This window comes from Carcharodon carcharias, chromosome 11, assembly GCF_017639515.1.
Source record: "Carcharodon carcharias isolate sCarCar2 chromosome 11, sCarCar2.pri, whole genome shotgun sequence".
Taxonomy (NCBI): Eukaryota; Metazoa; Chordata; class Chondrichthyes; order Lamniformes; family Lamnidae; genus Carcharodon; species Carcharodon carcharias.
This window is the reverse complement of record NC_054477.1, coordinates 45,436,213-45,450,549: the sequence shown is the minus strand read 5'-3', so window position 1 is coordinate 45,450,549 and position 14,337 is coordinate 45,436,213. Positions and strand designations below refer to the sequence as shown.

The 14,337-nt window shown below is 40.6% G+C and overlaps 1 protein-coding gene across 1 annotated transcript; it reads left to right on the top strand.

Moving 5' to 3' along the window:
- Positions 1-538: 538 nt before the first annotated feature.
- LOC121284252 (arachidonate 5-lipoxygenase-activating protein) lies at positions 539-13,322 on the top strand. Its single transcript, XM_041199580.1, has 5 exons — positions 539-695; positions 817-898; positions 7,036-7,106; positions 10,695-10,776; positions 12,994-13,322. The coding sequence occupies exons 1-5, from the start codon at positions 626-628 to the stop codon at positions 13,154-13,156; spliced, it is 468 nt and encodes a 155-aa protein (XP_041055514.1). The 5' UTR covers positions 539-625; the 3' UTR covers positions 13,157-13,322.
- Positions 13,323-14,337: the final 1,015 nt, after the last annotated feature.

Here is a 14,337-nt window from a genome sequence, read left to right as displayed (position 1 = left end):
TGCTGGTTTCGAAAAATCTTCCCAATGGCTTACCACTAACCTTCACTGCATTGTATGACTTTACTTTCAATGTGAAACCACCTTAATTTCCTTAGTCAGCCACAGATGGTGGCATGAAGTCTTTCTTTCTCAATGGAATGTATCTTTGTTGTGAATTATGAAATACCCTCTTAAATGTCTGTCAGTGCTTCTCCACCATTTTACCTCGTTTTCCAAGTCCTTGAAGGGAAAAAAGTTCATGGCTATGTGGAGATGTGGAAAGAGCGGGGAATGGTATTAACTGGATAGCTCAACAGGCGCGATGAGCCGAATGGCCTACTTTTAGCTGATAAGAACGATACTTGTCAGATGGTATTTATCACGAACTGTGCATTCTTTACTCGTTCTCCCTCCTATCGACCTTACAAAGAAACTCCTTTGACACGACTAGGGCTTGTACGAAATAGTCGAAATGTTAAAAAATATTGCCCCCTCCCCCACGCCGCCCAAGTGTTAGCATTCTTCCGCTGCATGCAACATAAAAGAAAAATCGGAAGTTTAACCGATAGAAAGATAAGGAACCGGACAATTTTTTTGCTCTTAACACATCCTCTGGCAGACGCACAGGGACCGTTAGATCGTGAGCATGGACATTGATATTCTGGACAATGTGATCTTTCTGGGCACTGTCACTGTGCTCAGTGCTCTTCAGAATGGTAAGAGGACTGGCTTTACTTGCAACCAGTATGCACATCCAGATTGAAATGTTTGCATTTGGTTCTCCGATAAGAGATGTTGTTCACTAATATGAGAACTGTTTGGCCTTTTCTGTTGCAGTATTCTTTGCGTACAGAGTGCAGAATGAATCCCTCCAAAAGCGTTCGGGACAAACAGCTTTCGACCGGGTCAATGTAGCAAAGTAAGTCTCGGAAACGATCGCTTTCTACACATTATTTCTATTAGTAAAGGCTCAAGAACTTATGCGCTTTATTTAAGATCATAAGACAGTTTTAAAATCAATAGTGATGTAATAGTAAGGTAAGGCCGACTCTTCAGACGTTTTACAAAGGTGAACTCACAGATAGAATCAGTTAACTCATTCCCAACACCAGTCATTGCTGCCAATTGTAATAAGATCAACGAATCCCCAGAGAATATTGTTTTATGAATCCCGATTACAAAATAAAGCAATACATTCTCATAGGAATATAGTCAATCGATTCTATTAGAGAGAAAATACTTTAAGTAATTCGTCCCGGTGAGTTCCACTACATTGCGCAGACGATTTCTTACATTTACTTGCCATCATCCCAATTCATATCTTAAATATTATTATTTAGCAGGAATTTAATTTCGGCACAGCGGCCTTCTCATTTCCGTGGTGTGAAGGCGTTTTATTGGGTAACCACGAAAATGATTGCAGAACATCTACTGGTGGTTGCAGAACATCTTCTGTTCAATTTTGAGGCTGAACATATGGATTATAGGGAAGGAGTTAAACATTAAATTGAGGCTTAACAATGGCATAGATAAAATAAACCTGGAGTACAACTTCAAAGTAGCTAAAGACAAATTGTAAATCTGGGTAAAACAAAAATAAACTGATGTTTAAAACAGCTTAGAATATTTCTTTTTTACTTTCAAGGGCAATTAATGTTTAGAATCGAATTTGTGGACCACACTGCTTGAGGTTGCTTGATTATTAACCTAACTGAAGCTCCTGGAATTTGGCAGTGGTTTTCTTTCCAAGAGAATCCCTTAATGGGTATCTTAAAGGAGGGCTTAAAAATAGAGAGGCAGAGAGGTTTAGGTGAGGATTTTCCAAGCCTGGGGCCTAGGCAGTTGAAGGCACAGCTACTAATGGTGGAAGGATTAAAATTGTGGAGCTCAAGAGGCCAAAATTAGAAGAGCATAGATACCTCAGAGCATTGTACAGCTGGAGGATATTAAGGGATGGGATTGGGTGAAACCATGGAGGGTTTTAAAAACAAAGATGAAGATATTAAGGTGTTGTTTAATCAGGAGCCAATGTAGGTTTAGCGAGCACAGGGTTGATGGCTTCATGGGGCATTGTGCAAGTTAAAAAATATACAGAACCATTTGTTAGTTCTATTGGTGTAGAGTGGTCAGTTTCTTAGTAAATGAAACAAAATTTATATTCAAAAGCTTTTAAAATATGCCCTTTCCTGTCCTTGCACCAAAAGCAACCAGTTTAATTTTAACAGCCTCTAAAGTTCTGCCAGTGGATGCCATTAGTGGAAACTCACAATGATGTTTAATTCATTTTGGGGGCAAGGCCAGTTCTGTGGGTGTTAACTGATTTCTGGGCAAGATCCTCCAATTTGTTATGATCCTGGATGAGGTCCCCCAAATTGTTACGCCCCTGGGTGAGGAGGGATGAACTGTCTCCCTTTCTTTCTTCAACCACCGCCCCCACCCCCCACCGCACCCTTGGTTGACTGTTGTTGCCCAAATGTATTTATGTTTTAAAAGGAGCCAATTTAACCAGGCTGTCTTGAGTCAGTGAAAGAATAAGTTTGTTAGTTACTAAAACGGGAGTAAAAATAATAAAAACACAAGAAACATACACACAGATTAAAATTGAGAAGGCAGTCCAGAAATAAAGGTTAAAAAAAGTATACAAATCAGTCTTTTGGCTTGCCTGTGAGGAGTAGATGGTGAAATGTTGCAACCGTTAAGTTGGATTGTTCCAGTAGTGCTGACTTTGGCAGTCCAGCCACTGATTTGGAGATTCTTGGTTCTGCAGGTTAGCTGAAAGGAGTTGTCCTGCTTCCTTTTCGACTATGGCTTTGCTGACATGTGATTTGCTTCCAGCAATCAGAGAGAAAGGACTTTTTACCTGCAAGCATAAAGATGCCTAGTTGATGTTCTTCAGCTTTGACCTTCACAGCACACACTAGCATCAGAACACCAAAACTAGCACACACAACTAGGATTGTATTTGGCTTTTTAAAATCCCTCTCCTTGTGTATTCCTGGAAGGGAAAATAACAAACATGTCTTTTGTCCAGATCTGCTTTCTTTTCAACTCAGTTCAGGTCCACAGTCTGTGATATAACACAGCAGGAGGTGATTTCTGCTGAGATGATAATCAGTTTTTCATTATCTCTGCAACCACAGGGGATTACAGTTCAATTTAGGTGTGACATTGCATTCTCTCTGGACTACTTGGTCAAGTAATCCACATAGGTACTTTCCAGCAAGTGGTTATTTTACTGTCTCAGCCAGATTTTGCTTGTAGGTCCTTTTTTTAAAAAAAGAAACACGTCTTACTTTAAAGTTCAATATGCCCATAAGCATTTTGGGGCTATGATCCGTGGTCATTACAGTGGGTCCCAAAAGCTGTTTATCCTGTCAAAGAGAAGAAATGTAAGGATTGCCATTTTTGTGACAAGCCCAAAGTCTGATGTATAGTAATGCATCAAAACAGGAAGTACTACTGTTAGCTGAGTAATACTAGTCTTGGCATAGTGGGTGTTAAATTAATTCCAGTTAAATCAAAATGCATTTCGGGAGGTGTATTCTGTCTGCACGGTTGCCTCTGAAATTTTGAATATGCATGCTGCCACCTGACAGTTATTTAGAGGGAGAGGGGAATGGGAAAGGCCATTTAGTTACAGGACTTCAATCAAATAGAATTTAAAATGCAAATCTACTAGGTTATAAAGTAACCATCCCAACTGAAAGAGTAAGGATTACTGACAGTGAAGTGATACAAATTATCTCAGAGTGCTCTTGTACATCTTCCAGCTTAATGAGGTGATAAAATGTAAAGGATGTTGGGATTAAGAAAATAAATTAAAGATCAGGGGTCTAATGATTCTACATAGTCGATGACATAATGAATCATCTAAATTTTTAATGCCTAGCAGCTGATGGTGAACTTGCACTATTATCCTGATTGAGATTCCAAGTTACTATCACTTACATTATCACTATAGCTTTCAATTTGAGACTAAAATTATAAACTCTTTTTAGCTTATTGTGCACTTTTCTCTGCTTATTTTTCAACAACTAGCATAGCCAGTTCAACCTGATGCAACAAGCAATGAAAGAATACCACACAATGGTTAGCTTTACTTTTTTACATTTTACCTTTTTAGCATCATCTGTGTCAAGACATTTTGCACACTAACTGTTCTTCTGCTGCTCTGCGGCCTTCTGCTATGTGGCCTGACTCAAAGGCTGATTGACTCAGTAAGAAAGAGCCTGGCTTCACTTGTGACAATCTGTTTGGAAGGCAACAAACTCACAGTCTGACACATCGTGATACTGATTAGCCTTCAACTTTACTGTTTAAAATGAAGCTATAACACTTCCATCAGCTAGTAAGTTCATCTCAATTTAACCAGCTCAAAAATCACCCAATTTTCTCAATCACTGATTTTATCATTCAGTATTTCAATTAACCTCTTGGCATTTAAATGCCACAGGTATGGTATTGGACAATATGATGGAATTTAACCATTGTTTACCTGATACCAGTATACTGGCGCAGACTGGTAGCACTGAACTGTATTTTTCACAGCCTGAATTTACACAAGGGACTTAGCTCATAAATCTTTGAAGCAGCTGGATGATACTTGTCAGATGCAGAACTTGAGCAGGAAACTTCAAGAAAAGGATTTCCTCTTTAGCAATATACCGCTCAGTGTAAAGTTATATTCATTTTAAAAGTCTCAACTAAAATGATGTCACATCGGGTTTATTTCTTGTTGCAGCTAGCCATCACGTTCTTTAAGTGGTTGCTTGAAATATGCAATCTGTTTCTCCTTCTTTACAGTTCGTAAATACACAAACTATTTTTGCAGAATTATTCTGCTCTTTTCTGGTAATTTTGCCCCCTTACCTCCCTTTTAATGAAGATGGTACCATATGGTGTCACAGATACCCAAGGACCCTTAAGTGCCTCACACAAAGAGCTATTGTTCTTATATAAACCTAATTGTTGAGTAATTTGTCTTTAGCAGTGGTCAGAGCCATGACTAATGCTGTTCCCATTGAATTCCCACTCTTGCACTTTTTGATTTTCCAGTATGGGCAACTAGTTAGCAATAAGAAGGTGGAATTCCCATCAATATTGACAGAACAGGTCCTCAGGTTAATATCTCATGTCTATTTTCCCCTCCCACATGCATCTGGGCACTAGCTAGAGAGAGTACACCTGAAGTGTGTTCCTCCTACTATGTCCTGAATTTGGCTGGATACTAGATTCAGGTCCCACCCCTACAATGTGAAATGTGCAGCCTCAGTTGAGTTTTAAGTCCCATCTCCTATCCATCACTCAGTCTGCCTTTTACCACTTCTACTAATTTGCTTGCCTCAGCCTTTACTTCAATCCAATTGCTGTTGAAGCCCCCAGACATGCCTTTGTACTTCTCCAGCCTCTAGAGTTCTCTCCTATAGAAATTCCAATTTATCCAAAACTCTGTCTGTATATCCTATTTCTCCTTTAGGCCTCATTTGTCTTTCAACCCTGTTAACTGTCCCATAATATTCAAATCAAAACTTCCACCCTTGATTACAAAGGTAATAAAAAGGTCAAATTTTTTTCAATAAAGTCAGGTTAATTTTCACACTGCTGGAATTTTTTTCTTTATATGCCTGGTTTTCCATTTCAGTCTTCATTGTATATATTTTCCATTTCAATGTCACAACTTGCTACATTAACTTCCTTTGAAGTTGGATCAGTGTTACCTTTGAGTAGGCTTTGGTTAAGGCTCCAAATTTTCATTGCCTTATTTTTAACCTGCTCACTAACCTTGGCATCCATCTTTGGCTGTGCGATGTACATTTTAAATGAATTCTTCAAATGATGTACAGCATTTTCTTTATTATTCATTCTCAGCTGCCATTGGCAAGGCCAACATTTATTCTCCATTCTTAGTTTGCCGTGAGAAGGAGATGGCCTTCTCCTTGAACTGCTGCACTTCCATGTGTTGAATCTTTATAGTGGTTTCTTATAACTGAGTGGCTGGCTAGCTCACTTCAGAGAGGAGTCAACTACATTGGTATGGGACTGGACTCATGCATAGGCCAGGTTGAGTCTGGGCAGCAGCTTGCCTTCCATAAATCAGTTGGGACTCGAACCAAGTCTTTCATTTTGTCTTCAGTCAATTGTCATCTTACTTTACATTTCTATATATCAAGATTGCTTCTCCAACTTGATATATGGAACTTTTCAGTTCAAACAGTTGCTTTCCTTTCAATTTTCCTCCTACTCCTTAAACATCATAGATGCAAATTTCATTTCATTCATGATCTGGAGGCTATAACTGAAATACAGAAGCTACTGAAACATACTGATCAGGTTGACAAATATATGAATCTTTTTTGGTTCTAGTGAAATGAAACATGTCTATTTAAGATGTTGCAAATATCGCGGGCGCTTTGTGTATTAACAGGTGAATTTCTAATGCCACTATTTATTCCAATTGCCTAAATGAACATTCACTCAACGATTTCAACAAAATAATGGCTGTAATTGGACACTGCACCTTAGAATGGATATATTGGCCTTGAAAGAAGTGCAGTGCAAATTCACCAGAATTTACCAGTTCTCCTAGGGCTAGATTATGAAGAGAGATGGCATAAAAGGCTTGCTTTTCCTGGAATAGAGGTGATTTGACTGAGGTTTTTAGGATTTTGAAACAAATTGATAGGGGAGAAAAAAATAAACTTTGCCTGCTGGTGGCAGAGTCTAGTAGGACACATTACCTTAAAATCAGAACCAGGCCATTCAAGAGAGTTTGGAAACATTTCTTCATGCAAAGGGTGATAGAAGTGTCGCATCCCTCTCACAAAAAATAGTAGATGCTAGCTCAAGTAATAATTTTAAATTTTGGATCCTTACACCTTTGCTAGACAAGGAAATGGGTCAAAGCAGAGGATGGAGGTAAGCTATAGGTCAGCCATGTTATCATTGAATAGCGGGAATAGGCTTGAGGGTCAAATGGCCTCCTCCTGTTCCTATGTTCCTATAACATTGTCAGGAAATTGATGTTGCCTTCTATTATATTTTCTGTTTTGTTTTTAGTCATAACTGCATTGAGGTTTATCCCACATTTCTTGTTTTGCTGTGGACTGCTGGACTTTTCTGTAGTCAAGGTGAGGTATTATTTATATAATTTACATATGAAGAACTCACTTGTAGTTTGGGAAATTAAACCCATGTATTTCTGTTATTGTGTTATTTACTTGACCTGTATTAATATTCCCTCTCATGTCTCTGACATTTTTATATATAATCCAAGTCATTTGAGACTTTGGTAGCATTTTCTATCAAAATTAAAGTAGCATTATTGATTCTCCTATGGTACATAAAGAGGAATCAATGATTGGCATTGGCTTACAAAGTAATTCTTACCAAGGGTTTGTAATGCTTTATGCTGTGAGAACAATGGGCAAGAATTTGATAAAAATTTCAGGAACACCTTGTTCATCAACATTTTCAGAACATTCAATTACTATCCTGAACTCATAACATTAAGGCCTGGATTTTCCTCCATTATACCTCCAAAATGAGGTGATCTAACAGAGCAAAATGAAAGATTTCGCATGGTACATTGGAGGAAAACCAAAGAAGATAGTATGGGAATAAACTACTATAGATATTCCTGTCCCACTTACATTTACCTCCCCCCAGTCCCATAGGGAAGGCCTCTGGATGCCCCTTCGCCAACCTCCTGCATATCAGTCATGGTGGGGAGGTGAGGCCTGGCAGCGTACCTGGCTTTCAGGCCATCCCCTCATTTTATTGCTGACCCCAGAGGCCATCAGCACAGGGATGATAGTAGTCAAAGGTATAACAGCAGAAGTCCTAGTGATTAGCTTTTAGGAGGGAGTAAGCCCAGTAGTAACACCTCATTCTCTGTTCCCCCAACCTACTTCTTTAATGCTCAGCTTAGTTTGAGACCTAAAAATATTGAATCTTCAGATCTTCGTGCCTTTGCTGCCCCTTAAATGGGTGTAACATTGCAGCACCACCTGCATCTTTCGCTTTCTCGGTGGTAAGCTTCCCCTTAGTGGCAAAGATCCCATTGGAAGCCCAGCCTTGATACTTGATGATGCCCAGCCCATGAAATTGATTTGGAAGCATAGAGTGGTTGGTGTAGCAGTTAGAATACTTAACCCCCATCCTCCATCCTTATTTCTGTTATAATATAAGTCAGACAAATTAACAGCTTTGAATAACAAGCCTAGCTTAGTATTTTACTGTTAATCTTACAGCTTCAACAATACGATACCCTGATCTTGTGCAAATTTTTTTCCAAAAATATATTTTATGCATAAAATTTCTAAAAGCACATTACATAACAGTACAAATGTGGCGAAGGGGCAACCAGAGGCCTTCCCTGTAGGACTGGGGGGAGGTAAATGTAAGTGGGACAGGAATATCTATAGTAGCTTATTCCCATACTATCTTCTTTGGTTTTCCTCCAATGTACCATGCGAAATCTTTCATTTTGCTCTGTTAGATCACCTCATTTTGGAGGTATAGTGGGGGAAAATCAGTTTCTTTTATTACAGTACATGAGGTGCCTCAAAAATCTGGTTATATTTACAACATGTATTTACATTTCACATCAAACATTCTCTGGTGCACACAGCCTGAAGCGTTACACATGGTTTGAGCCCCTTGGCGTATTATGGTGGGAGGGCCTTAGAAAGTGGCCTTTCCTCTTTGAGCCTTTGCACTGGCTGCCTCAAGCTTTAGTGCATCTTTCAGCTCATAGTCGTAAACCTTGGAAGGTGGCACTTTGCAACACTCGATCATCAATAGCTCTTTGTACTGGCAGACCAAAACATTTTGAGCAGACCAAAGAGCATCTTTCACTGAGTTGATAGTCCTCCAGCAGCACTTTATGTTTATCACAGTATGCGTTCCTGGGAACAGCCCGGTGAGCAGAGAGTCTTGTTACGGAGCTGCTCAGGATGAATCTGATAAAAGCCACTGCATCACTTTGAAGATCTGCTTTGCAAAGGCTCATCCCAGAAGGAGGTGGGCAATGGTCTCTTCCCATCACAGCTGCCAGAAGGGCAGCATGCATTGGCATCAAGACTCCAATCTGACAGGGAGAGCCCTTCTCACTACCAGCCACACCATGTCCTGTTGATTTTTTTGAGAATTCTGGAGATGGGGCATTCTTCTAAATGAGTTTGACAATCTGCTTAGGGAACAGTCCAACAGGATTTACCATCTCAGTTTCCTACAGGACATCAAGAACATTACAGTGCACTTGTGATCAAAGATGTTTTTCTGTACGCTCCTTCCTAGAGGGACTGGTGGTACAGCATGGTCCAAATGACTGGAGTGTTCTGTGGCCAAACCCATCCTTTTCAACACCAAGGACAGACTAAACTTCAGGATGTAGTGACACTTTGGTGTTTGTGCACAAATTGACGCAGCAACACACAAAGTTGGACATCAGAATAAGGGTGACGTTGGATTCGTATCTCTCCCCTTTATCTAAAGATATGTGCATCATGTCCCAGTGGACATGCTACACTTTTGATTTCCAAATTAAGCCGAAGATGCCTTTGGTGACCACCACAGTGCAGGAATGGGGTGAGGGCCAGACCTGCACCATGTAGAACAACACAGAACGCACCTTGCACCTGATGACCAGGCTCTTATCCACAATGGCCACCACATGACCAACTTCTGTTACACCATCGTACGTTCCTTCTAATTCTTAGCACACTCTGCACCCCTCTGAGTACCTTCAGATAGTTTGACCTGACTGTGAATAGGGCAAGGGATCACTCAGCCCGGTTCCCAAAGAACATGGCCTCACTGTTGCTGAGATTTACTTTGGCTCCCGAGGCCAGTTCAAACTGATTGCAGATGCTCATCAGCCTGTGAACTGTAGGGGATCTGAGCAGAAGATGGCAGCATCATCCATGTACAGAGAGGCTTTGAACTGAGTGCCTCAGTTGCCTGGGATTGCCACCCCTCTTGTGCCTATATCCCTCCTGATGGACTCAGCCAAACGTTCGACAGAGCACATGAACAATACAGGGAAGCCCTGCCTGACTCCAGATTTAACCTACAAATTTATCCATCTAAATTCAGTTCTTTCACCTTTCTCTAATCATCTGTGCTCAACTCTGGTATGCCAGCATGTTGAATCTCCTATCGTAGATATGGTATCCACTTTCTCCTCGGCTGTTTGCCTCTTTACTGGGTTGAAACATTTGTGTTTATGTCATTTTTCCAGGGTTTCTGCAGCTCATCTGCCAACATTATAGCAAATGATTAGAAAAACAACTGCGGTAATTCACCTCCACAACCTTTTATACATTTAATTTCACAAGGTACGCTGCCTATCCAGGTACTGACCAATCTGATTGAGACTTAACGTGTCAACCTTCTTAAAGAGACACATGTTAAGGAATTACAATGAGCCAATTTTAATTATAAGACACAAACTGGATGTCCTTGTAACTCCTTTACATTACATAACAATAGTCAGACCTCATCTTGCTAAAACAGCATAACCTCAATGTAATCTCTGGGATTTTGACAGCCTCAGGCTATTAGCTCTGGTTGTGAAAGGTACTTTGCACTCATAATTCTTAAAAACTGATGTCTTCTGTTTTCCGAGAGTTCAATGGGATTGTTGCAAACACCATTTGCAATGGTTACTAAGATTCAGAGTAACTAATACTGCTCTGTGATTTCTTTTTTGTCAGCTCCTGCAGCCTTCGCTGGGTTGTTGTATTTGGTTGTGAGGCACAAATACTTTGTGGGTTATTTGGGACAAAGCAGTCAAAGGTAAAAGTTCTTTGTTCCACAACTACTTCTTTAAATGTAAATCTGTAACTTTAGGCATTGTTGCTATTAGTCATCAGGATGCTTGTCTTTTTGTTTATTATTTCAATTATATTTTTAAAGAAGTGATTAACTTTTGTGCTTTTCGACTGAGGGATGAGATGTTGATGCTGAGGAATGGAAAATACCCTTCAGTTTTGTTACTTGTTGTTACTATCAGGTCAGGTTTATTGAATAGCCAGTTCTTGAAAAAACATTTTTATTTTGACCCACCTACTACCTCAGAAAAGCACCTTCTATTGCATCGCCAGGTAGCCTTACATCAGGAAGCTTCTGGAGGCCACGATACAGGATGAAACTTTTCGATCCAGTCTGATTGGCAAGCTGCCTGTGAAGGCTGGTGCAGCAACTGCAGCTCACCATTCAGATAAAAATCATGTCTTGCTCTCAAAATGACTCAGGCCTCATTCCGAGAACATCAGGCAAGTTGTTCAATTGTGCTGCCCACCTTTCTGCCGAGGTTACAGTCAACTCTGTGGTGCTTCAGCATTGCCCTGTAAATCATGTCTTGTTTTGAAATAATTTCCTCTTTCATCTAGCTGCCTAAACACTTGGTGTTATTTCCACATCAGTAGGATGAACATTGTGGTTTCCACATCCTTTAATAAATACAAATCTTCCTCTTCAGTCAAGTTGCTTTGCTCAAGTGTTGGCATTTTATAGCTGGTCCTATTTTATAATTACATTTTGAAAATGTTTTTATCACAAGGTCTCATTTGGGTGTGGTGATAAAGGTGAGGGTTAAAGATAACGATACTAACAACAAGTGATATGCCAGCAACAGAATTTGGAATGAGCTCAAGTTTACAGAGAATAGGATGTGGGAGACCAGCGAAGGGTGCATTGAAATAGTCAAGTCTAGAGGCAATGAAGGCATGAATGAGGGTTTGCTCAGCAGATGAGCTGAGATGGGTGAAATTGATTGATGTTATCAAGGTGGAAATAAATGGCCTTAGGGATAGTATGAAAATGAGATCGGAAACTCATCTCAGCATCAAGTGTGACACCAAGGTTACAAACAGACTGGCTTAATCTCAGATTGTTGCTGGGGAGAGGAATGGAGCCAGTAGCTAAGGAATGGAGTTTGGACTGGGGCTGAAAACAATGGCTTCGGTCTTCCCAATATTTAATTGGAGGAAATTTTTGCTTATCCAGCACTGGATGTCAGATAAGCAGTCTGATAACTTAGGAACAATGGAGGAGTTGAAAGAGGTAGTGGTGAGGTAGAACTGGGAGTTGTTGATATATATGTGAAAACTGATTTTGTGCTTTCAGACGATTTTGGCAAGGGACAGCATCTAGATGAGAAATAGGAGGGGGCCAAGGGTAGATTCTTGAAGGATGGCAGTGGTAATAGTGCAGGGGTAGGAAGAAAAGCCATTGCAAGTGATTCTCTGACAATGATTAGATAGAAAAGAATAGAACCAGATAAGAGCAGTCCCATCAGCTAGATAACAGTGGTGCGTTCAACCATATCAAGGTCTGAAGACAGGTCAAAAAGGACGAGAAGAGAAAGTTTATCTTTGTCACAGTCACATGGGATGTCATTCCCACTGGATTTACGATGTGACTTCTACAGAGCAGCAACACAATTTCAGGGCCAGTATGTTTGCACATCAGCCTTAGGTAATGGGCATCCTGGGAGGAAACTGTGCACTGTCATCTAATTTATTGTGGTTTTTAATACCTGTGGTTTTGATCAGCTGGAGATGTGCCTTTTATGAGGACATGGCATGTGAATTATTTTTCATCCAAAGATGTGACATTGACCTGAGTGAGGTGACTGAAGACTAATAAAGCTCAACATGGATAATTTTATGAATGTGTATTTTATGACAATGAATTTTGTTTCTTGGGTGAACGTATCAGGTAATTGTGGGACACACGTGTGATTTCCCAATATGCACTTGTGCAGACAAGGCTCACTACCATAAGGTGGAAATTTGTAAAAATGCCTGTTCTTTAAATGAGTCGAAGATTACTCATAGTTGAGGTAAACTTAAGGTCACAACTGTGAAATATCAGTACCTCAGTTGCTGCACCTATCTGCCTATGAGTTACTTATACAGATAGCTCTGTAAGCATTTATTTAAGCAAACACATTCAGTGACTTTCTAAAGCTAAACCTTTAATTCTTTTGCATTTCAATTATTTTTACAGCCTTCCCGGTTTCTTTTTTGGAAAACGTTTAATGGCATTCTTGTTCATCATGTCGACTGCTGGAATTGTCAACTATGCAACAAACTACTTCTTTGGAATCAACTTTCTGCATTACATTCAAACAGTCACGAAAGCGTCTGCTGCTTTGCTTCTTATTCCCTAATCAAGTGGCACCAATTGTTACAGTTAACATTTAACCTTTAATAACTCCAATCCATTGCTAACATGTTTGAGCAGATCTATTTGTGGTTTTTTGATGAAGAAGTACCGATTTTAATGTCCATATTGTTTCCTTTATGACATAACAATAAATTTGAACTGGAACTTAATTATTATTCAGGACACCATGTATATACACTGCACCAAATTTACAGAACCAGAGTTATGTTGCATGAGCATGGATTATGCTGCATTTATATTACAGCTAAAAGGTATAGTATAAACAAGGCCCACTGATGCCTTCAGTAGTATGGACAGCCACTTCACGAGATGGTATCTCATTGCATGGTAACAGGCAAAACACTTCTGATGGTAGACATAAAGGGCAGAATTTTGCCCTTGATGGGCGGGCGGGCCCGACTGACTCGGCGGCGGGTGGGCAGCAGATTGGCGTCACCGAAACGGGCCCTGCCACCATTTTACATGGGTGGGCTAACTAAGGCCCGCCCAGCATGACACCCGACGGGAAGCGCTATGCGCTCCCTGTGCGGGCGGAGGGGATTCCCCAAATGCGAGAGTGTGCTCCTTGGTGCATGCGTGCAAAAGAGCGCACATCTCCCTGAGGCTAAGTGCTGTCTCAGGGAGAGCGCTGAAAGGCTGTGAAACATTAAAAATAGAAAAACAAGAAAATCATTAACATGTCCCCCCATGTGAAAATGTCACACGAGATGGGACATGTTAATGAAGTACACGAAAACTTTATTAAACTTTTTAAAATCCGAAATCAAACCTCATCCCGCCACTTGATGAGGTTTGTAAAGAAATCACTTACCCGCCTGCCCGTTGGGCCCATGTGCCGACCCGAAGTTTGCACAGGCCCCTCAAAATCCTGGTCGGTTGGAGAGTTAACGGCCTTAACAAGGCCTTTAATTAATGGCAGGCGGGCATCCCACTGCATAGCGCACCTGCTGACCTAAACATTGCGATGCTGTGCGCTGACGTCGGGACACTGGCGCGGCGTCAGCGGGTGACATTTTAAGCGCTGACAGGCGGGCTCCATCAGCCAGAAGATTCAGCCCAAATAGTGCACATGCTAATGCCCTCAACAAAACAGCACCCATAGCACTGAAAAGCCAGGGCTTTGGATCAGAATGTGGAAAGATTGTGGCACCTCCCCTCTCCCAA

What these genes read in the sequence shown, in the direction of transcription:
- LOC121284252 (XM_041199580.1), top strand. Translation starts at nt 626, where the DNA reads ATGGACATTGATATTCTGGACAATGTGATCTTTCTGGGCACTGTCACT. An exon ending in GACCGGGTCAATGTAGCAAA is followed by an intron (nt 899 to 7,035) that starts GTAAGTCTCGGA and finishes TTTTGTTTTTAG; the next exon opens with TCATAACTGCATTGAGGTTT. An exon ending in TGGACTTTTCTGTAGTCAAG is followed by an intron (nt 7,107 to 10,694) that starts GTGAGGTATTAT and finishes CTTTTTTGTCAG; the next exon opens with CTCCTGCAGCCTTCGCTGGG.